The sequence below is a fragment of the Protopterus annectens genome, chromosome 5.part0 (assembly GCF_019279795.1).
Source record: "Protopterus annectens isolate FY-2018-M chromosome 5.part0, PAN1.0, whole genome shotgun sequence".
NCBI lineage: Eukaryota > Metazoa > Chordata > Ceratodontiformes > Protopteridae > Protopterus > Protopterus annectens.
Window position 1 is genome coordinate 1,842,938,387 of NC_056735.1, and position 25,498 is coordinate 1,842,963,884.

Consider the following 25,498-nt stretch of genomic DNA (forward strand, 5'->3'; position numbering starts at 1 on the left):
ATTCTGACCTTGTGGAGAGCAGGATATAGGACTGAAAAACTTTTCAGAGATATGACCTGTTTTTTGCTTTCCAAAAAGACTGAAATAGGAGGGATGGTAGTGGGGGAGAAGCAAACCACTGTCTCACTCCAAAATATGACTATATGGCTCTGCAGAGGAAGGCTAGAAACATTTTAGTAACAACTCACTACAAGTCATCACCAGAAAAGAGGGACTAGTGAAAGTTCTACAACAGCACTGTCTTGGAAGTTGTTTGGATTCACTGCTTCCAAACATCAACACATTTCATCATTAAAAGTCTCCGAAAAGAAATACAGGAACTGTGACTGTAACCATTCTGCTGCAATGATCAACATATAACATCTGAGGAAAGGCTCTAACTCAAAACGAAATTGAGGCTGTAAAGACAAACCAGCCAGATGGCTACCCTGAATGAGCTGCTTCTACTTCTGAGAACATAACTCCAAGGCTAAGCAGTATACAGCTTTCCAAGGAAGAAAGAGTAGCCATATTTCCCGGTAACATCGAGCGGATTCAATCCTGCATGTAAGGCACACGTGTGCCAGTAATTATATCCTCTTCCTTCAAAAAAAAATAAATAAATTGCAGTGGGTAGCATTCCATGTCAAAACCACATTCAAGTAACAGCTCATAACATTCACCCTACTGTTAACAGGCCATCTATCAATGAGAGCTGATTAAAACATACTGTAAAGAAAAGAGGGAGAGTAGCACATGCTCTGCAGGGCCACAAAGCACTACGAATGGCATGAAACTCAGACTTTACCCACAGACCGCAACAACGATGCATGTAGTACTACCTCTCTGATGCAGAAAAGGTGTCATGAATGACAGGAAAGGAGTACACAAGTCATAGTGCATGAGAAAGGCTTAAGGTCTCTGCATGTGTTTACTTCTGTGTAATCAGGAGGAGACGTAACAGAGTCAAGAACCACCCTGTTATTTTTTGCATTTGTTATTCAGGTGTTTCTAGTGAGTTCAAGTGGAACTGAAAATCTACCAAGTGCATTTAACGGAACTATTATCCAACCAAAATATCTGACCCAATTCTATGCATTATGTGCCACTGATGAAAATTTCCAATTAGATGCATTTGAAATTGACAGCAAGAAGGCAAGAAATGCAAAAGGTTGTTCTGTTCGGTATTCAAAGAAACAGAAAGGGGAGACACTTGTGCTACATAAAAGCATGACCACCCCAAAAAAAATGATTAAAGATGAGTAATTCAGTGGGACCGAAATGATTCTCCAAGGAATTCTGAATGCAATAAATAAAGGACTAGTGATACTTTGATTACTCTAACAAACCACGAGAGGATGTAGTCATACCCAAAGTTTGAAGGAAGTCATGTGTGACTGTAACATACACATACGGGAACGAGAGAGAAGTACAATACTGCACAGTGGTCTGCTTTTAATCACTGACAAGTAATGGAAACAGAAAGGAAATAACCGAGCATTTAGAAGTTAGTAGTGGTAAAGAATCCAGTGCAGCAAGGATTCATGAAAGGAATGTGTCTGTCTGACCAAATTAAAGAAATTTCATTGACTGTGTCATCAAACTAACAAACAAGGGAGGAACTATGGATCTACAAGTTTAAAAAAGGATATGACGCATTTCTATGATAACTACTAAAATGCAAGATAGGAAACCTTACAGCAGGTCCCAAGGATGTGTCTTGGTTTAAAAAAAAAGGACAAACGTCACATCAGTAAAACTGAAAACAACAAATAAGTATGGCTACAACTGGTGAACAACAGGTTTCAGTTCTGGGACTAGTCCTCTTCAAGTGATACACAAGTGACATTGCAGGAGGTCAAAAGTGAAAGGGATGCCTCTGTGCAGACACATTCTGTAACTCTGCAGATATCAAAGGTAGGGATAAACATGCTATGCCTCTCTACAGACTACATGTTATGTAACCATGCAGATACCAAAAGTGGGGATAAATGGGTTAGAAAGCTTTCAAGGTTAGAGAAATGGTCAAATATATGAAATGGATGGTGTTCAATGCAAAGTGCAAGCTAATGCACCTTGGGGCACCAGGCAGGGCCACAGAGTGGGAGTTAATTAAAAACAACAGAAAAAAAACTTTGGTATAATTAGATTTAAAGGTGGGCAAACTAATTTGAGAAGGAACTAAGGAAAGCTAGTGGGGGTATTATAAAATGCATACAGAAATCATTACTGGAAGAAACTGAAACTACTGTTCCTCAATACAGGGCATTGTACAGTGTTTTTAACACTGTGTACTGCTCTGAAAACCACAGCTTTACAAACATGATGACATAATGAGCCTGTAAACAGATGGATAACGAAAACTGTGCATGAAGACTGAGAGATAGAACAACTTATTTCATATACCCTGGAAGAAAGTTCAGCAACTGCATACATGACAAAAACATTTAAGTACCCCAAAGGAATTAGTACAGTTCAAGAAGGTAAAATTTTTCATTTATTCATTCCTGGATTATTTCCATGAGCCAGTTCAGGCTATCACTGGAGATGCAGAGCCCATTGCAGCACTCAATGGATGCATGCCAAGAGGAACTAATATTAAACAGGTCAGAAGTGCATCACACAACACACGCATTCATTTACTCTCAAGTGGCACCCACACCTATGTGCAGTTTGGAGGAATGCTAGTTGACTATGACACTTCTTTGGACTGTACAAGGAAACTGGACCACCCATACAAAACCCATGCATGCAGGGAAAAGGCATGCAGACTCCAAAGAGTAAAGCACCTCAGGTAAGAAATGAAGTGGAGAACCAAGTACTCGTGAGGTAGCAATGCTACCACATAGTATAAAATGACATACAAGAACAAGAAGCACAATTTGGAGATAGAAGAATACCAGCTCAAAGTGACATGAGGACATACACAGGGTTGCAGATTAATGAAATGACCTCTGTAAGAAGATTGTGGAATCAGAGAATATGATGGATTCAAGAATGCAACAGGGTAGTCGTAAATCAATGCTGATAGGATTTAAAAACAAGAAGGATATGGTGAGCTCCAGTAGCATAGGGGACTTTTATTTCCAACAGTGATATCAACTGATCCAAGTTAGACAGGCAGACCAGTTGTTGGGGAAGCTAGCATGGGGCACTCAGGTGATTGGATGATTCATTTCTCTCTCTGCTAGGGAAAGAGAGAAGTTATTACAAGGCGGATTCTGAGCTCTTAGTGAAAACTGGGAAACAAACGTCCCTTTGCCCAGATGACTTCCACTCACAAAACATGCTAGTCTTGAAACACATAAGAGCCTGCATGCTACATGGGTCACACCACTGCATGATATACTCCTCTTAGGATACAATCTGGTAAAATTCCTGCCATGACTCGAGTTGTACATGAGTGCACTAGTACCTCTGCCACTTTACTGGCCCATTAGTGGACAGAGACATCTGCAGCCATGGCAGTTGTGTGAGACTACTGCTGCGTCAGGCAAAGAGGAGGTTTTACTATCACCTGAAACTAGCCTGCCACAGCCAAGGTAGTTACTAAAGAATTAAAGCTAATCAGTTGGCATATTAATGGGCATAGTATGTGGACTAAATTCTCACATCCCTCAACTAATTCTGCATTTACAAAAAGAACAAAGAATTAAACAGTGTACTTATTTCTTATTCTCTTTTCGCTCTAAACAAAAAAAATTATATGCAGATTCTTACAGTACAGAAGAAAGAAGTGGCTTGACTTGGTATGTGTAGTTCCCTACCCATTAAATGCCTGCATACGCTATTGAAGTACAGTTTATTTTTGTAATATTTGTCAGATGGTTGCAATAGGCATTTTTTTTTGCAAATTCCTACACTATTTTTTGTCATATCTATTCAGAGATACTGTTCAAATTAACCATAACCCTTTCTGTAAAATAATACTTTCTTGTATCGTACCTAAACCATCTGTCATGCATATTTAAATTGTGCCCTTATGTTTGCAAAAATCCTTTTGAGAGCATGAACTTGGACTCTGGGGATATTGCTGAATTAATTAATATTATACCATGATCCCCCCAAAACGTGCACGCTGATTGATTGGCCGTTACGTGTAATCGAAGTTACTAATGGAAAGAAAGGTCGACTTTTTATTTTTTTTCCATTTTTATAACTTTTTTTTAAAACTGTATTAATATGGGCTATGTTAAATGGGTTTTAACAGCAAACGACAGCAAATAAGAAGCGAGGTTGCTTATTTAAAAATTTTAAAACTGTCATAAACCCACCCAGCAAGCACAAGCTTTAAAAAAAACAAGAAGCAAAGCAAGAAAGAAAGAATTTTATAGTATTTATGAGTATAATAAATAGTTTAACAAGTTTAAAATAAGCAATGGAGATCAATCGCTGCTTATTTTAACTCATTTTACATGTTAAACTAATTTTATAAAACGGACTACTAATTTTCTCCGAGAACACTCTTTCTCGACGCTACGAAGATATTGCTGATCTTGAAGCGCGCCGCCTGATGCCAGACATCTGGTCACATTGCCGGAAGTATGCAGGAGACAGCAGACGCATATGTATAAAAGTAAAGAAAATAAAAAATTGGTAATTTTTCTAATAATAAATATAGTAATAAACTGTATCTAAGGGTATAGGTTTTATAATGTTACCCACGGTTGGCTTTGTTTTGGCCCCGGTACTTAGCCCTCGGGTAAAACCACTTACCTTATACCAGTATGGTAATTGCATATCATACCTCTCCCTCCTTTTTTAAAAAAATTATACGCAATAAACTCTTAGTCTCTCTCTCTCTTGTTTGTTCCTTTATATAGTTTTTGATGAAGACCATATCACATTTTTGCTGCAATTATTTAAAATGCACTTATTTTCTCTCTCTCTTTTTATTTTATTTTTTTTTTTTACAAAACTTAGATCTTCAGAACAGCTCTCCATATTTTATCTGGAATTGTCACTGTTTGCCAAGTGGGAACATGGCCCAATTTCAAGATATTTTTAGACCAAATGAAAGCCCGTTTTCCTAAGTTGCACATGATGTTGGAGCTGTCACAAACAGAACAAGATTCATGTACTCCCTACACATTTTAAGCTGCCTCTTGTTACAATGACAGAATATAAAATGACTTATAATGCCACATATAAAAGTGTATGATGCAGTGTGTCCAGGGCACACACCAGAAAACCCTTACCTACAGCTCTTCCAGTGAACCTACACTAACAGTAATCACACCACCAGTTTTGTAGCACTCAGAGCTGCCCTCATAAGCCCACATATCAGCAATGTCCCTCCCTGTCCCAGCAAAAGTTAATGGTCTAGCCCATCTGTTCTCTCCCCCCAAAGCACTGTAGTTACTGAATGCCCCAACTCCTTTTAGTGATCCTGTTTTTCTCCCCTCCAGTCAGCAGATGGATTACTGTGCTTCTTACTCACATTTGAACTCCATGAACCCCATGCACCCTGTTATGCTGCTACAGTCAATGATCGCACTGGACATCCACGCTATCAACTTTATCCAATCCAGGGCTTGACAATAATTAAAAATCAATGCAAACCTGCCTCCATGATGCAGAGAAACAGAGTCCTGAATGTGACACAGGTGACTGAATTTAAATTAATAACCCTGGCATTGGACAGGTCAGGCAGGGAAGTAGAAGAGTGAAAGGGAGTGGCCTGCTCCTCTCAGCTTGGGGGTGGAGAGGATTGTACACACTCAGGGGGTATAATGGACAGTGTGATCTCCCTGGTGAAGATCAGAAAAAACACCCATCATGCTTTGAGATGAGGGGCAGGGCTACTTGCAGGGAACACTCCTGGAGTGAGGGAATGACCTCTGCCATCTTCCCATTGCACATATCTCCCCAGCACTTTGCTGAGTTTGCACAAGGAGTCAGGCACCAAAAAAAAAAAAAAAAAATTAAAAGTCCCCCTTATGGCAGTCTAAATGATGGCCCCTCCTGGTTGACCCTTGCTCTGGTGATGGGGAATGAATGAGACAACTGACTGGGAGAGGTTAAGTGATCAACAAACACCAAGGGTAAAACAGCAAAATAAAAAGTTCCCATGCAGCCCCACCCCCAACCTACTAATAGCTGGGTATGCCTGCCCATCCTCCCAGTGTAACAGTGTCCCCATCTGGCCATATTCCTCAGCTCCTGGCACTCATTGTTGTCCTCTTCTTTTACCTCCTCATTTCAACTGGAGTCCCCAGGTACATAACCACCTAGCATAGCACAATCAATTTCCCACTCAGTCATATTTTAAGCACTCAAACCCCTTAGCTTCTGATATAATCACAGTGTCAATGATCATATAAACCTAGATGCTCACCTAAACATGATGTCTGCAGTCACAGCTCAACCATTTATAAGCACACCAGAAAACAGCAAATGAGGCAAAACCCTACCGCAGGACACTGTCTCAGTGATAACAGTACAGTTCACAAGCATTAAACCTTCCCAATAAGAATTTTGAAAAATGACCTGCCCAAGTCTACCTCTGACCTACATGCGCCAACTTCCAAGAAAAAGTATGCAGCCTTGCCTATCTATCATATGTCAGCCCTATACTAACAAGATACAACACAGATGTGTTCATGAACTGTGTAGGATGACTAGTAAAACATAACACCTACCATCTTCTTGGTATCCTCTCCCGATCACAGCACCCCATTCCACCCCTCAAGAACCTTAATCCAGAGTACTCTACTAGGCCATCAACATAGCAGCATTACTCTCCACAGTACCACTGCCCGGTCTTCTTGAATCATACCCAATATCTTCTTGTTCTCCAATGGTGATGCTTCTCTTCCAGTGCATCCTAGAATTCTTCCAGCATTCTTTGCTGCTTTTCGCACTACCTGCTTAAATTTAGGGGTTAGCTCCATTTCCAATTTGTTGCTGTTAGTCTATTTTTTTTTTGCCTGCCTATATTATTAATGTATTCTTCATAACACTGATACTAATCATGCACTATGATAGGGTACAGCAATTCTTTTCACATGTGTAAATTTGTGTTACTGTATTTTTAGGTTTGTTCATGTTTCGGTTGTATATTTCTTATAAAGCCTATACTTGTATTTTTTCCAATACAGCTCATCTCACTGGATCTTCACTAAAATGTATTATGATCAGTTGGAACTTCCCATTTAGCAAATATTAACTAACTACTTGATTGTATGACTATCTAATCAAACAAGACAACATATGTATTTTTATAGGCTTCTGCAATGTCACATACAGAGATAAAGTGAAAAAGACTGGACCGGAACTGATGTCTGGGATACCAGGATTGGTAAATATCTCTGAGTGGACTCCACTTATTATTACCCTCTCTGTCGAGTTATGGAAACTGCATTTGCCCCATGTAACTATCATACGAGTTAGTATGTCAAATTCAGACAGCAATCTTTTGTGTAGTACCTACACCAGATTACTTTATTTTGAGAATGACACATCTACAGCCTAGTTCTGAACACATAACCTTGTCGCACGATCACAGAACTCTTATCAAGTTGGTCTAAGATGAGCTTCCTGCAGTGCGTCCACACTGTCTTCAGTACTGAACACTACTGGCTTTTGGATAGCTCAAAATTATTCCAAAATGATGCGACAATTTTTGCTAGAAATGTCAAACTGGCAGGTCAGTATTTTCCTGCCACTTTCATGATTCCACTTTCTTGTGAAGGGGAACTGCATCTATCCTGCTCCAGTTTTCAGGATCCTTACCTTCTTACAGTGAATTAAATAATTTCCTGGAAGCTGGACAATAGAAGCCATGCACTGCTCTCAGTGGGCAACAAAAGGACAATAAGACAGTTGGGGCTGTTACCAATGCAGTTTGCTTTTTGAGACATTATTATGCTGTATGGAAAATGCAAAGTTCCACCATTGGTGGCAGCCCACTAAAATGCTAAGGTCTTGCTGGATCTTTGTACCTCTGAAACTTGAATGCTGAAGTTATGATAACTAAAGATCAAGTATTCTCAGAAATTAACAAGAAATAATAATAATTTAGCATTTTCTCAATTAAAGATTTACATTAGCACTTTTATGAAAAAAATCAAGGCTGTTATATTTTATTTTTTTTGTTTCACTGCAATCTGTTACGCAAGCTTTATGTGGCTGGCTGGGTGGGCAGTTGTAAATGAGCTGGATTATGAACAGCATTGTTACTCGCATGGAATAATGCACTATTACCCAAAACAGTACAACCACAATCAACTTGCACTGTGCTATAACAAGAAGTTATGTACTCACCATAACGTTTGATGTATGTAGTCCATCTCGCCTCACATTCTTACCCGTGGGTTCGGAGCCGAATGTCGGCTCCAACTCGGCCAACTTTTTTTAGCTCGAAGTCTTTCTATTGGCTGGGCTAAGATGGTATCCCATGCTGCACTGCTCTCTATCCCCAGATCTAGTTTGCTGCGAGCCCCAGCACTCATTCTCCATGCATAACAACACCTAAGGAAAGGAAGAACAAACCAATAATGAAGGGGAGCTCTGAAACCAGACCTAATCTCCAGATCGTCCAGGACGGGGGAAGGAGGGAGGGTAAGTAAGAATGTGAGGCGAGATGGACTACGTACATCGAACGTTATGGTGAGTACATAACTTCTTGATGTTATATAGTCCAATCTCGCCTACATTCTTACCCATGGGACAGCGTCCCCAGCACCTAAATCCTGGGAGGCTCAGCGGAAAATACCCCTGAGCACTGTGGAACCAAAGGAAGACCTGCCCCTAGATACCACATCCAACTTATAATGAGTAACAAAGGTGTGAGGAGATGCCCAAGTAGCCGCAGCACAAATATCATCCATAGACAATCTGGCCTGAAAGGCTGTAGATACAGACCGAGTAGAGTGAGCCTTCACCTGGAACGGTAAATCTTTACCCCCAGAGGAATAAATGAAAGAAATACAACTGGAGATCCACCTGGACAACGTGACTTTGGAGACAGGAGACCCAATTCTGTTTTCTGAAAAGGAAATAAACAACTGATCAGATTTTCTGAGGTTTTTCATTCTGTGGAAATAAAAATGTAATTGTCTGTGTACATCCAATTGATGACATTTGAATTCTGCCTTGTTTGAGAACTGGGGGAAAACACTGGCAATTCAACAGATTGATTAAGGTTACTGACTGACGCCACTTTGGGAAGAAAGGAGGGGTTCGGTCTAAGAGAAACCCTGTCCTTATGAAAAATCAAATAAGGGGGTTTGATTGATAAAGCTTGAAGCTCCGAAATGCATCTGGCTGACGTGATGGCTACTAAAAAGACAGTCTTCCAAGTTAAGAATTTTAAATCGTAAGTGGCTGCAGGCTCAAAAGGGGATGACATAAGACCCTGTAGAACAAAGTTTAAATCCCAAGGCATGATAGGTTCCGATACTGGAAGACGAAGTAACAAAGTGCCCTTCAGGAAAGTCTTACAGAGTTCTATGCGCCATCAGGCTAGGCTCGTCTGCGACATGAAAGGTAGAAATCACCACCAATTGGACTTTAATGGTTGCGGACGCTGAACCCTGGTTAAAGAGCATAGACAAAAACTCCAATACAGATGAAATTGGAGCTGGTAAGGGTCAATCTTTTTGGTATGCGCCCAGATTGAAAACCTCTTCCATTTACTGTAATAAATCTTCCTGGTCGAGGGCTTATGAGAGGAAGATAAAATATGAACCACCTCCAGTGAAAAATGATGAAGCCTAACTAATGAAGGAAGTGGAGTAGCCAGGCGGTCAACCGGAGGGTCCGAAGAGAGGGATGGAGCTGCCCTAACATGTGTGTCAGTAAATCTGGTTGTGAGTCCAGAATCCAAGGAGCATCCATGAGACAGGGAAAGAGAAAGGGGAACCAAATTTGATGAGGCCAGTGTGGAGCAATCAGAATCATTCTGCTTCCCAAGGATTGCGCTTTCTGAATAACCTTTGACAGCAAGGGGAACGGAGGGCCAATCATGGACTAGAGCATCCCTGGGTGACTCCCCCTGAGGGGGGATCAACATGAAATAGCTGCTGCATTTGGCATTGAGGGGGCTGGCAAAAAGGTCGCAGCAAGGCTGACCCTACCTGCGGAAGATCTGTTCCGCAACTTGACAGTTCAGGGACCACTCGTAAGGCATCAGAATAGCTCTGCTTAGTCTGTCTGCGATCACACTGGACTTCCCCGGAATGTGCATTGCCACCAGAAAACGTTGGGAAGACACTGCCCACTGCCACACTCGCATGGCCTCTCTGCAAAAGGGATAAGACTTGGTTCTTCCCTGCTTGTTCAGATACCACACCACTGACATATTGTCTGAGTGGATTGCAATAGTTCCGAGAGGAAGAAAACTCTGAAGTGCTTGCAACGCTAGTAGCACAGCTCTCATCTCCAGGACATTGATATGCAGATGCATCTCATGTTCTTGCCACGTGCCTTGGACTGTCCTGCCTAGATAATGCCCCCCACCCCATCTGGGAGGCATCCGTGGTCACTGTGGCAATCGGGGGTGCAGGAATGAAGGCATTCAGGTTGTCTGTGTGAAGCCACCAACTGAGATCCTGTTTGCACCTGTCTGTGAGTAGAATAGGGTGAGAAAGTGGAAGATGTTGAAGAGACCACTGGGCATAGAGAAGCCACTGAAGGAGCCTCATATGTAACCTTGCCAGAGGGACCAACATAATCGTAGCAGCCATTGTCCCCAACAGTTGGAGGACCCCTCTTGCCTTCGCTCTTCTCAGAGGGAGCAAGGCGTGAACTTGTTGTTGTAGGACTCTGATTCTTTCCTGTGGTAGAAACGCCCGCATGAGGACAGTGTCTAGTTTGATGCCTATAAAAGTGACATGCTGTGAGGGCAACAAGGTAGATTTTTCCCAGTTCAATGTGATGCCCAACTGTTGACATAGGTTGATAGTAGCGTCCCTGGTCTGAATAGTAGATGCCTGGTGGTGGCAGTAAGGAGCCAGTCGTCCAGATAGTAAAACACTTGGAATCCCTGACGTCTCAAGTGAGCAGTCACCACTGCCATGCATTTGGTAAACACCCTGGGGGCTGTGGTGAGACCAAAGGGCAGGGCTCAAAACTGAAAATGACTGGCTCCCAGCTGGAAGCGTAGGTGACTTCTGGATGCCTTGTCCATCTTTATGTGGAAGTAAGCATCCTTGAGGTCGATGGAGCACATCCACACTTCTTTTCCCAACAATGGGAGAATAGACTGCAATGTGACCATTCGGAACTTGGACTTTTGCACGTGGGTGTTCAATTGGCTGAGATCCAATATGGGTCTCAGGTCCCCCTGTCCTTTTCGGCACCAAAAAGTATCTGGAGTAAGTCCCTAATCTGATCTGGTCTGAGGGGACATGTTGGATGGCTCCTTTTTCTAGCAGCTTTGAAACTTCTGAAGCTGCGTAATCCCTTTGACTGGGTGGAACATCCGGGATTTTCTTGATTGGAGGGGGATATGTTGAGAAGGGGATGACATATCCTCCAGAAATTATTTGTAGAACCCATTGGTCCTGGGTGATGCCTTGCCAGGCCTCCGGGTATAACAAGATTCGTCCCCTGACTGGCTCCGGAAATGCACAGTCGAGCCTCCCATCAGAAGCGGCGGTAGGGAGAACCACGAAAGGAATCATGGTCTCCCGAGTTGCGGGGGCCTCCTTTGCCCCTAGGGCGGCGTCTCCCTGAATAACCACCCCCTCCCCTGCCTCTGGAGGGGGGCTCACCTTGTGCACTGGGAAAAAATCTCTGTGATTTCTTGAACCACATTTTGCCACCCCTCTGGGCCTTGGGATAAGGCCTAGAGGGAAGGGAAAAATGGACCCCTAAGGCAGTTTTTCCCTCCTGCTCGCACCTGGTGAGAGTGTCTTTCACCTTGGTTCCGAACAAAGAGGAACCATCAAAAGAGGTGTCGGTGAATGAAGACTTGAAGGCCTCTGTGAAATGACAAAGGCGCATCCTGGCCTGCCTCCTAAGAGCAACTCCTGAACTTGCTGCCCTACTCGCTCCTTCGGCTGCATATGAGATTAGCCTCATGGAGGAGTTTGCAATGGAATTGAGGGTAGACATCTGAGCGGTGACCGTCTGGGCCAACGCCTCAGAAATGTTACCCGTAAGAGTATCTCCAAGATCCTTGAGGAGATCTCTCTGGAGCCATGTAAAGTGTGATAAATAATTCAGTGACCGTAAGGTAAGGGTTGCTGAAGAAAAGGTATGCTTCCCCTACCGGTCCATGGTCCTAGACTCCTTGTTACGGGGATGGACGGTGGAAGATGTCTCGGCTAATTCCTTCTGAGTGGCAGCTGACACCACCATGGCATCCACAGGGACGCCCTTGGACAGAAATTCCTTATCAGGAGGAGCAGACAAAAATTTATTGGGTCTCCTGGGGACTGGTTCCACAGAGTCAGGGGTTTCCCACACTCTTCGACAAACCAAATCCAGAAGATCGTTGAAGGGTGGAGATACCCAGGAGGTGGAGGGCTGAGCACCAAAGGCCTTCAGGAAGACTGACTCCTCCTCAGAGGGGCCTTTGGATGGTCAGTCACCTCTTTGTTTCAAAATCTCTAGGATGTCGGAGAAAGAAACATCCTCAGAGGATAACTTGGGGGACCCCTCCGATTCCTCGAGGTTGGTGTCTGATGTGAGAGACTCATCCTGGGAATCTATGTGCTTTCTCTTGCACATCTTCTTTCTGGGTGTCTCGTCAGGCAAAAACTCTGAGGGGCCCTCAGAAATGTGGGGACCACTCATGGCGGTACCCTGAGGCCTTGGGGCTTCGCTATCTAGAGATAGACGGTGATCAGAGACCTGCACCGATGTAGTAGGGGACAAAATGACTGGCCCACATGATGCCACTGACGACTTGGCCAGCGCACTCCGCATGGCCTCGATGGCTGGTCCTCCCGAGTCCGAAGAACGACCAGCCTCCGAAGCCACGACAGGAGTCAAACTTCCCTGCGCCGAAGCACCGAGAGGGAGACTAGGATCCGAGAGGTGTCCCGAACCCTCTCCCTCGGGTCCAACCAAAGAATCCTGAGTCGTGAACCCCGTGGATGGTGCCAACGGGGTAGGAGCTGACGTCGGCACTGATAAGCCAGGAGGGGCTGTTGGAACCAATTTAGGGACATCACACGGAGCCGAGCACTCCAGCTCCGAAAGCTGAGGTGTGCTCGGAGGAGGAAGTATTGAAGCAGGTTGAGGGACAGGCTCCGGAGCAGACTGGGTCGAAGCCGAGAACAATTTTGCCAGAACCGGTGACTGAAGGAGTCTCTGCACCACTCTATCGACATCCACATCTGATAAGGTCCTGGAGGATTTACAGGATAGAGAAGGAGATTGAGACCTCCTCTCCAAAGGGGACTTGCGAGGAGGGGATACTGGCCTAATGCTAGCCGATAGGCTCCGAACAGGTTCCAAGAAGATTGGAGCTGAAGCAGGTTCCATAACAACTGACACTTCCTGCGGCTGCGAGGACAATGGAGCTGAGGATGTCGAAGCAGTATTTGCTATTTTCTCTGGTGGCTCCGAGGAGACTGATGGAGCTGGAGATCTCTTTTTTGATTTAGAGGATTTTGCTTAGAGCTGGAAGCACTCTTTAGACCCTCCTCGAAGGAGGGTTTCAGAAGTCCCTTCAAAATCAATTTATTCTTCCTTTCCTGAAGAACTCTCAGACTAAAGGCATGAAAGAAGCTGCACGACTCTTGGAGATGAATCGCTCCCAGACAATACACACAGACCATCGGTAATGGACATTTTATAACTGCACCTAGAGCATTTCTTGAAGCCGGAGGGCTTGTGCTCCTTAGTATGTTTGGACAACGTTAACCAACAACAATAAAGCACCAAAGACAATTAATCACTGAATAAGTGGACCAACGGTCAAACAGTCACAAGGTGGGAAAAAGCCTACAACAAACAAATACCAAAAGATCTCCAAGTTAAATGATCCAGACACAAACACAAGGGGGAAAGGACTTATACCTCTAATTTAAACGGCTTTTAGTCCCGGTAAAGTTTTATGACACAAGGAAAGCAAGGGGACAGACTAGGTCCTCTAACTGAAACGGGCCTAGCCTGTTGGAAACAGCTAGTGGGATACCACAGAAAAAAACGATCAAAACACAACTTTTTACAAAACATGACAAGAACACACAATAGCTATTAAAATAGCTTTTTGTTTTCAACAAATTCTCTGATAATGAAGAAAAAGGGTACTTAGCCACAGCCAAGAGCGAGACCATGTCCGAGCTACATGAGAGGCAAACGAGATATGGGGACAGAGAGCAGTGCAGCATGGGATACCATCTTAGCCCAGCCAATAGAAAGACTTCGAGCTAAAAAAGTTGGCAGAGTCGGAGCCGACATTCGGCTCCGAACCCACGGTAAGAATGTAGGCAAGATTGGACTACATAACATCTGCAATCTGCTGAGATAAAAATTTAAGCGCAATGTCAGTATCATGTCAACTTTAAGCGCAAAGCAGTTTTCATGTAAAGTCATAGGGCAACTTATAAATCTGACTAATTTAAAATGAGGCATCAACAGCAGGGTTGGAGTATTACAGGTGACATGGGATAGGAGACAGCCAATCCTTGATCCACCTGGGAGTTCCAGTCCCATGTTCAGTGAAAAAATAAGAAAAACACTAACCGAATCTAAAGCTGAAGTTATCATTTCTTCTTCGTTGTAAGACTGCAGCTCAACAACCATGACTCCACTGTCAAAAATGCGCAACCTAAAAAGAGAGAAGCAAATATTTAGTTGCTGTAGTAAGTTGAGCACATTTATTTATTACATTTTATTAATACGGTAACTCCAACTGGGTAGAATGATGGAGTTTCAAGGAGAAAAGTGTCACTGGTTATATAATGCTTTAAGTACTATGTCAGACTCTCACCATATAGTCTAAAGATCCTCGCTTGAATTCATAGGAGCATTTAATTCTTAGAAAATCACATAGTCATTTCTTTTTCTGTCTCACAGCAACTATACGCATAGACTTATTTAACCCCGCTACTAAGAAGGTTTTCTTTATTTCATTGATTTTTCATCTGTTGTATCATTCTATGTCCACAGGCCATTTCTAAATTCTTCTAAAATATGCCAACCTCCCATTCCCTGCTACTTTTCCTTCAACATTTTATCCACTACCTCCCCACACAACCTTCCAAATCAAATCACAGCCTCTACTTACACACTATGACCAAACACTTCAATAAATTGTATACCTCAAACATATCTCACATCATCCCCTGACATGCCAGCATACAACACTGAAGAAAAACAGCCACCATTTTCCTCACATCAAATACCCAAGATTTGTATTTTACTAGTAAAAGCTACACTGCCAGCATAAGAAATAAGTTAAAAAAAACTGATACCTTTCTCTTAACCCACTCCCCTGACATTGTAGCATTCACCAAATCCTGGATTAAAGATGATTTTCACAACATTAGTCACCCTCTTTCCTTGTTACTCATACACATTCAGTGCACAGCCAGGCAAAGGAAAGTACAGTTGTGTACGCTTAACCATAAATGTAGATGTTCAAGTGTATTCACTGTTGCAGTCATCACATTTGGGTTATCTGCTTGCAGTAGCCCTCAGTCGGCCTGATTAACAAAGTCTTGGGTCCTGTGTTGGTTGCTGTCTCATCTTCCATGACGTCAGGTAGTCAGGGGTATAAAGCATGCAGCAACGCCATTTTATCAGTTTTTCTAGCCCCAGATGTCAGGTGCCCCCATAATGGGAAGCAATTATATACAAGGTTACACCTCCAACAAAAAGCAAATACACTAGAAAGCTTTAAGCTAGTAAACAAGAATAGAGGTATAGACAATAGAAGTCAGGGGGCTGGAGGGAGGGTAACCAGGACTGCAACAGTGAATACACTCGAACATCTACATTTATGGTAAGTGTGCACAACTGTACTATGTTCTTCATGTTTCACTGTTGCGGTCTTCGCATTTGGGTAGATTCCCAAAGCTAAGGATGGGAGGAGGCAATAGATAGCATTAGGACCAGCTATAAGGCCCTGCAGGACTGCAGTGGCAAAGCCAGCTCTGGATTTAGAAAAAAAATTGGCAAGTAGTAAAGCTTGGTGAAGGTATGTACAGAACACCAGGTAATAGCTTCTAGGATGTCTCTGGTAGGGACACCTCTGGGAAAGGCTGTAGAGGTAGATGCAGCCCTGGTTGAATGTGGTCTTATCCCCTGTGTGGTAGGTTTCCATGGTGCTTATAGCACAAATGAATGCAATGGCCAATACACTTAGAAATGGTTTGCTTAGAAATAGCTTTCCCCTCTGCCCCTGCAGCAAATGCAACCAGCGGCTGTTCAGATTTCCTGAGGGGTTTAGTTCTGTCCAAGTAAAATCTAAGTTGTCTGTGCACGTCCAATTCATTCCCCTTTGTTCTGTGGATTAGAAAAGAAAGTTGGCAAATGAATGGACTGATTAAGAGCCACACTGGATACCATCTTGAGCATGAAAGAGGGACTGGTACTGAGGGACACCCTGTCCATATGAAAGATGATGGAAGGCTCCACAGCCATGAGGGCCTGTAATTCAGACACCCTTCTTGTTGAAGTGATGGCTAGAAGGAAAGTTGTTTCCAATAAATGAATTTCAACTCTGCATTTGCAGCTGGCTCAAAGGGAGGTAGAGTGAGCTTTTCCAATGCAAAGTTAAGGTCCCAGGCTGGAGTAGAGGCTCTCCTGAGTGGTCTTAAGTTTTTGGACCCTCTGAGGAATTGCTTCAGCAGTGGATGAGAGAAGAGGGCTGGTTCTGTATTGTAATTAGCTGAAATAGCTGAGGCATGAATTTTGATGGAAGAAAAGGAAAGGCCCTTTTGAAGCATCTCAGTTATGTATTCACGAATCAGAGGTAAATTGGGCACTACTGTGCCCATTCCATGTGTTTGGCTCCAGGAACATAATCTTTTCCATTTTTCAGCATAGGATTTTCTAGTAATAGGCCTCCTTGCCTCCAGAATGACATCCATCACTTGCTTACTGAGGGATGGGAATGGTGAGATCAGGTAATTAGCCAGGCTGCCAAGTTCAGGGTTTGAAGCTGTGGGTGCAGAATCTGTCCCTCCTGCTGAGACAGCAAAGCAAGGGTCTGAGGCAGGTGTCATGGTGCCAGCAGTGTCGCATTGCGCAAGAGGGGGTACCAGTGTTGATGTGGCCAGTCTGGTGCAATCAGTATTGTCCTTGGTTTGTCCTGTTTGATCTTTAGTAGTACCTTGGAGAGGAGAGGCAGAGGGGGAAGGCATAAACTGATAGTTTTTCCAGGTGAAGGACAGGGCATCCACTTTTCAAGCTTGTTTGTGGGTAGTCCTTGTGCAGAATTTGTCCAATTGATAGTTCTGGGGGGAGGCAAACAGGTCTATCTCTGGGCTCCCCCATTTGTTTCTCAACACGTTGAATATCTTTGGTTCCAGTTTCCACTCATGTGGGTCCATGAGATTTCTGCTTAGGTCGTCTGCCAGTGTATTTAACTTTCCTGGCAGGAACTGAGCCTGTAGGTGCACATTCCACTCGCATGGGTCCATGAGATTTCTGTTTAGGTCGTCTGCCAGTGTATTTATCTTTCCTGGCAGGAAATGAGCCTATAGGTGCACTTAGTAGCTCAAGGCTGTGTTCCACAGAGCCATAGCTAGCCTGCAGAGAGAGTATCTTTACCAATAATTGTTCTGGAAGAATGTGGTCCTTGAAGGCTGTCAGAGCATACTGTACAGCTTACATTTCTTTTTTGCTGACATGCAGGTGCATTTGACTTGGGTTCCATTTGCCCTAAATGCACTGCCCTGCCAACTGAGACCCCATGCATAGTCTGATGCATCTGTTGTTAGGGTTTGGGCGGCAAGGGCAGAGTGAATGGCAGTCCCTTGTTGTGGTGGCAGGGCTCTGCCCACCAAAGGAACTCTATCTGTAGACAAGGTATGATAGGAATCATTGATTCTAGATCCTGAGAATGTTGACACCATAGGCTTTTTAGATACCATTGTAGTATTCTCATATGCAGTCTTGTATATGGGATTAGAAGAATGCAGGAGGCCATGAACCCCAAGGCTTGCAGTATTTGTCTTGCAGATAGCAGGGTCTTTGTGGCCATAAGTTTAAAGTAAGCTGTCAAATGAACTTGTTTCTCTAACTTGAGGGAAGCCATCTGGGAAGTTGTGTTCAAGCTTGCTACCAGGAATACAATTTGTTGGCAGGGTACCAGATGCGATTTCTTTTCGTTTATGGTGTACCCCAGAGAAGTTAGCACTTTTTGTACAAACATCAGATGATTCAATAGTATGCCCTGGCTTTCTGCCTGAATTAGACAATCGTCCAGGTTTGGGTATATATGAATATTTCTTTGCCTGCAAAATGCAATGACTGGAGCTGGGCACTTTGTGAATACCCTGGGCACAGTAGATAAGCCAAAGGGCAGTGCAGAGAACTGATAGTGCATGAAGCCTGCTTTGAAGTGTAGGTATCTTCTGAAAGGTTCCCTGATTGGGATGTGCAGGTAGGCTTCCTTTAAATCCAGTGTTGCCAACCAGGCATCCTTGCCTAGCATAGGAAGCAACTGGTGAAGAGTTAGCATTTTGAATTTTGGGATCACCAAAAAAGTGTTTAGGATAGAGAGATCCAGGATAGGATGCCAGGAGTTGTCTTTTCTGGGCACCAGAAAAAGTCTTGAGTAGAAACCTTGTCCCCTTTCCTTTTTTGGGACAATTTGAATAGCCCTTATACTTAAGAGAGAGAGAACTTGCTTTGGGCCTCTGCCCACTGATTTAGGGGTATAACTGGCAAACCGTTTGGGGTTGGTAGAGTGTGGAAGTGGAATCTGTATCCCTGGGACACTATAATTAAACCCATTTGTCCTGGGTAATGTTCTCCCAGTTTTTTGCCTGCAGAGCAATCTTTCCACCTAACGGAGCAGTCAGTTGGAAGTTTTAACGTTAAATCATTGAGACAGTTTATCATAAGGGGGGTCTTACTATTTCCTGCTTTGGAAGTGGGATCCCCCCACTGCTTAGTCCTGTGCATACCTTGGGAATGAAGCCTGAGTGTTCAGCTGGGTATGGGTTTGGACTGAGAAGGCCTGAAAGAGGCAGGAAAAGGCCAATTCTTAGAGGGCCAATGCCTACTAAAGCTTGGAGGCTGCACTTTAACAGTTTGCATAGATTTATCCTATTCCTCCATCTTTGTAAGTACTTCTTCTGCTTTGTTGCCAAACAGACGGTCCTGGTTTAAGGGAGCATCCAACAATTTAGCTTTAACATGATCTGGCAAAGATTGCTCCTTAAGCCAAGCATGCCTTCTAAGTACAGACCCAGTAACAGCAGCCCTGCAAGATGCCTCTAGTGAATCAAAACGACATTGCAAAGAATGTTTTCCAACTTGTTCAGCAGAATGCATTAAATCCTGTAAATCCTTATTTTCAGCACAGTCAGGAATCAGCATCATTTTCTGTATAAGCAATCCAATAATGTGCTGCTAATACTTTTAACATACGAAACTGGCAATTTAAGGCCCTAATGGCCAAGGTTGCAGAAGTGTATACCTTCTTACCCCATCTATCTAGCACCCTTGAATCTCTATCAGAGGGGGTAGGATTTTTTGGCAGTTGTAGCCTTTATGCCCTTGGGTCCCTGTGAAATGGTCTCAGGATCCGCAGTAGGATTTTGAAAAAGGAACTTGTGAGAGTCAGGAACCCTGTAATATCTATCTGGTTTTCTGGGAGCAGGAGGTAAGGAGTCAGGAGCCAAGCTCGACTCTGTAAAGGCACCATCAACAATGTCCAGTACAGGGGGGATAGCTAAACGCCTGTGTTGGGGCAGGAGTAAGAAATCCCTATGCCTCTTTTTAGAATCAGAGTAATCTTGGCTTTCCCAGTGGAAATGTTTCCTAAGAGTATGCAAGGTTTCACCAAAAGAGAAATCCTCTGGAGGGGAAGCAGAGGGAATTGAGTCCTCTGCATCGGAATCCTCACAGGCAGATAAGGGTAAATCCTGGTCATCAGAAGAAACAGAAATTTCATAATCCTGATCAGAAGAATCATAGCCAAATTCAGGCCTAGGTCTCTTAGAGGGGGAAGGTTGACTTCCCCTGATTAAAGTAATAAGGTCTTCAGCCATTCTTATCATTTGTTTTTTTTTTAGGCATAGAGGCCTGACCATGCGGTCTGGGCATCGGTTTCTAGGCATGGATCGAGTTTTAGGCCTTGAAGAAGAAGATGGCATCGGTTTACTATGCAAGTCAGTAGGCCTGAATACACCCTCAGAAGCCCTGCACAGCGGCTCTGGACCCATCCAAGGTAGAGACATCTGCAGGTTCCACAGCTGAAGCATCTTGCGGCATACCGGACTCCGAATGGGTCTCAGTAGAAGCCTGCTAATCTGACGTAGTGAGCATCAGGGGCTGCAAAATCGCCTCACTGATTACCGGCGAACTGGCAACTAGCTTAAAAGAAGCATCGTCTGCAGCTTTGGACCTAGGCGGCCTGACTCTGCCTTTATCTTTGTGTTTTTTTTTTTTTTCAGAATATCGGTAGTTGGGTGGCTTACCGAAGCCATATCTGGATAATTGAACAGAGTACCGAAATATTTAGAAGCGTAAATATACAGACAACGAATAGTTCGTTGTTTAAATAAGGCACAAAACCGACAGCGAGGTACGTTGTGGTCACAGCCTAGGCAAGGAATACAGTACGAATGAAAATCTTTATGAGGTATTTGCTTTCCGCAAGAAATACAATTATAGACTTTTACTGATATCGGTTAAGAGCAAAAAAAAAGTTTCCCCAATGGGGTACTTAGCTTTAGTTGAAGACTTCGGTTCTGAAACTTGAAAACGAAAATTTCAGGAGTCGGCCGACCGGCAATTCCAAACTGCTTCTGCTTCGGGGCACCACACAGCAAGAAAGACTTGATAAAATGGTGTCGGCTACATGCTTTATACCCCTGACTACCTGACGTTATGGAAGTTGAGACAGCAACCGACGCATGACCCGACTTTGTTAATCAGGCCGACTGAGGGCTACTGCAAGCAGATAACTCAAATGTGATGACTGCAACAGTGAAACACGAAGAACATCTGGTAGTGGTATACCTCTGCTTCACAAATTTTCTTTAAATGTATATCTCACTGACCAGGGAATCCCTTCTAATGATCATGACCCAAACTGGCTTACTTTCAGTGTCTCCATACTAAACACTCACCATCTCCGTTTTACCACAGCCTGTAGCTTCCTCACCACTGACAATAAACACATTTAAACATCTACTCAATCAATTACTTCAAGCCTCAAAATATTACAATGATATAAGCATTTTTGGTGATTTTTAAAATTACTGTCATAGGTGATTACAGACATGAGTTTCTCAGATCAAAACCTTATCCAAATAAACCCACATAGCACTTTCAGGCCCATCTTCAAAGCTAACAATCATACTTTGCTTGACCTCACAATTACAAACTCACCTTAATACATTTCCAATATAAACATGTTAGTCCCTTCCCTTGGTGACCATTCACTCATTTCCCTTAACACTACCACACTATGTACAAAATAATTTGCTAAACTAAATTCCTTTTATACAAATACAGAACAAAAAAGGAAACTATTTCTGCCCTAAAGGCCAAAATACAAAGTACAGAGTAGTTCCCAATAATGAGCAGCTCAGACCCCCAATGGCACTGTAAAACATACTATTGAAACACTGCTATCACACAGTAAGAAAAAAAAACTTCATCACAACAGCAAAATTATGTAAAGCCAGATCCAAACACAGGATAACCAAAGAATTTAAAATCCTGAGAAAGTAATGAACTATGCCTGGCAGCAGTAGAAATATGCACCCAGTGCAGATATTAGAAACAGATTCATTTTATTATGAAATATAACCAAAGAAAAATTGTAAGCACCCTCTCTACAAACCCAAACCAACAGGCAATTACAAGCCACAAGAAATTCTAGAAATAAGTCAATCAAATAAACAGCAAAAATTCAGTGGCGTATCTAGAGTTTGTGCCACCCGGGGCTGTCTGAGTTTGCCACGCCCTCCTCACAAGATCATGGTCAAATGGGTCCCCCATAAGCAGCCCTCCCCCCTGCACCTATTCCATTACTTGGCTATTTCTCCCCTTTTACCATAAACACTGTAATGTGCATGCTGCTTTCTGCTTTACTTCTACAATGATTATCTGAATTTAATTTAAAACTTTTATTTTAAATTTTATAACATGAACACTGACAGAGATTTGCTAAACAAAAAAATACAGTCTCAGAATGAAAACAGACTTAGCATTAAAATTTCTCTGCCATCGAAACTCACACTCACTGAAATAGCATTGAAACCCACATTCAAAGAAAATGCATTTGGCCAGTGGCGGATAAAGTTTACCTTTGGCTATTTTCAAATCATAGACCCCTTGCACACACATATTTAGGACCATGCATACATCCTTTGATTCACCTTCCTGACTGTATTAAATTATATTCCTTGTATAATACAGCACGCTTGTTAGAGCGTGTTTTAAATTTATTGTTTTGAACATTTTTCCAGTAAGCAATGAAACAAAATGTATGAACCAACAATGACAAAACTGCCCAATTTAGAACACTTCTATCATAAAAGTCTACTCAAACGTCTGTCATTACAATCCACACATAGCGCTCAACCTTTCAGAGCAAGAAATCTGGATAAAGCCATAAATAAAAGTGGGATATAGGCCCAAATATAGGGATAATTTTTAAATATTGCTCTTACAAACTTACAAAGTTGATAGAATAACAGGTTTTGTATTAGCATTAATTTTCTGAAGGGTAGGAAGTCTATAGCTCAAATGTATGTCATTATTTTCTAACTTCAGTCCTTAATGATTTGCCAATAATTTGCCAGAAAATGACAATTTTATGAAAAACAGACCAAAAATATTAGGTAAAAATCTGGACATTTTGGAAAAATCTGAACAGTTGAAAGGTATGCCACCAATATCAGTAAATATGCACAATCTCTGCAGAAGTAAAAAATCATCTAAATAATTCCACATTAAAGAGATCTGTTGCTGCTAGCAAACAACTTTATATTTCATTTTTTCATCTATAAATAAAGTGCCTGCTGCCCTTGAAAAATAAATTGTCTATGTTACATTAAAAAGCGATAACCTGCTAATATTGCACTAGGGAATGAATGACAAACTGACAACAGGTTCATAGTTTCTAGGCATCACATCCAAAGGAGGACACACTCAGGACTGCAGCACCTCCCTTAAAGTACAACACAATATTAAGCATTTCATTGTTAATTATGTAAGTCTTATACTTTTTATGTTATGTAATAGTAGTAAAACAGAACGTTCAGTACTAAATACCTCAAACTGATGAATTAAGACAATTTATTTGTTTACCAGGTAAGCAAATTGCTCATAGCAGACCCTTTTCAGTCATAACCTGGCACACAAGGGCACGGGTAAACAAAATATATAGGGACTTTGGAATAATCAGTGAACAAGCATGTTTTGAAAGAAAAGAGAGTATCCAGAGAAAGCCCACCCAGAATTAGGAAGATCATACAAGTCCCAAACATGCAATGAATAGAGATAAGGACTGAACCCCAGACCTTTGAGATGTGAGGCATAGATCTTAACCACTGAGCCACCATATACTGACAGGAAAAATCTGCAGTCCTCTAAATTGTCAACAGCTATCTGTGAATATGTATGCAAGCGTGTTTATGACACCGGTGTTTCTGCTGTTATTACTAACAATGAACTACATTCTCATTCAGATGAAATTACCTCAAATGTGATGCCACAAACTAGTATTAATCATTCAACAAATGGTGAGACTTGTGTCATTGATGGTGAACCTGTTGATACAGACACCGGTGACAAGAAAACTGATAGTTCTGTTTTCGAGTTGACGTGACAAGAAAACTGATAGTTCTGTTCGTAGTGACAGTGACAATTCAGTTAGAACTAAAACCAGCACTAGTTCTAATGTTAATTATTCTTTTTTTCCAAAGAGGAATTATTCTTCAAAAACCAACATTTTGACCAGGAGTCGCACCTTTCTAGGGTCCAACTCATCGGGAGAGGAGACTTAACCAATGACTTTGGACAATTCAGCATTATTAATTTGAGTGGACATGTTTTTTCTGACTGTGAATTAAGGGTATTGCGTTTTGGGTTAAACAAAACCATAGTAGATATTAAGAAATATACCAGAAAGTTGAATTTGGGATATTTAATGCATGATGTTTCTGCAGCTAATAAAGCTCTAATAAAACCTTCTCACTATACTCCTAAGTTACAGCACACCATTAAGGTGTTTGAAGAGTTATGTATTCCAGATGTCACAGATTTGTTAGAGCATAAGCGAAAAATTATTAATAATTTAAAAATTGAAGAGAAGAGGGCATTAAACAATCTACAAGCCTTAAATGGTGAACTCAGGTACATGAAAAGCGACAAAGGTGGCAATATTGTGATAATGAAACAACACACTTATACCACCAAAATGTTAGAGATTCTTAACAATTGTGAAGAATATGAAGTTATTTCTTTTTTTGACATTCAACGAAAACAGCATTTAATTCATTCACTTCTTTATGATGCCCTGATGTCAGGTGACATCACTTTAGAAGTTTATGATTTTTGTGTGGTTGATTTTTGTGTGGTTGAAAACCCTAGAATAGGTTTCATTTTTGGCATACCCAAGACCCACAAATGTCTGGATAACCCCCCTTTCAGGCCAATAGTGTCATCACCTCATTCCGTCACAGAGGGGGTTTCTTTAATTATTGATGCTGTTCTCGGGCCAATTTTACATCATTACGAATCTTATATAAAAGACTCTTGGGACTTTTTAATAAAATTTAGTAATTACATTCAGAAAGGTTTTTTTGACCCTGAAAGACACATTGTTTTTACAATGGATGTTGTATCATTATACACCTGTATTCCCCACCAAGAGGGAGTAGAAGCGGTTAGAAGCTTTTTAGGTAACAGCAACATTGGTTTTAGCAACAGTGCCATTGTTACCATTTGCAACTTTTTGGAACTTTTTTTACACAACAACTTTTTCCTATTTGGGAAGACTTATTATAGACAGAAGCGGGGTGTAGCTATGGGTTCTCCAGCTGCCCCGGCTTATGCTTACGCCCCGCATCATGGCCTGGTGGGAGCATGAATTTATTCCCTTGCTTACTCAGAAATTTGGGGTTAGTTTTTATTGTAGGTTTACAGATGATTTGTTTTTTGTTATTGAAGGCAATTCTGTAACAGTAAATGCCTTCATTTCTGAAGTCAATACTCTTTCCAGTTACCTAAAGTTTGTTAAGGGGACTGTAGGTTTAAAAGTTTATTTTTTAGACATCTGTTTGAAATGGGATTACACTGATAACAGATTTCATAGTAGTATTTTTCGAAAAGAGACCTTCACCAATGGATATTTACACTCTTCCAGTAACCATCCCAGACATGTTATAAAAAATATTCCTAAAGGTCAATTTATTAGAGCTTGTCG

The 25,498-nt window shown here is 42.1% G+C and overlaps 1 protein-coding gene across 2 annotated transcripts in view; it reads right to left on the bottom strand.

The window, feature by feature from the left end:
• Nucleotides 1-25,498, bottom strand: part of VPS36 (vacuolar protein sorting 36 homolog) — a 1,108,846-nt gene that overhangs the window by 31,018 nt on the left and 1,052,330 nt on the right. For both annotated transcript variants that reach the window (XM_044071665.1, XM_044071664.1), the window contains one exon: nucleotides 14,623-14,707. In XM_044071665.1, coding sequence (XP_043927600.1) covers nucleotides 14,623-14,707 — 85 coding nt within the window. The remainder of the gene's footprint in view (nucleotides 1-14,622; nucleotides 14,708-25,498) is intronic.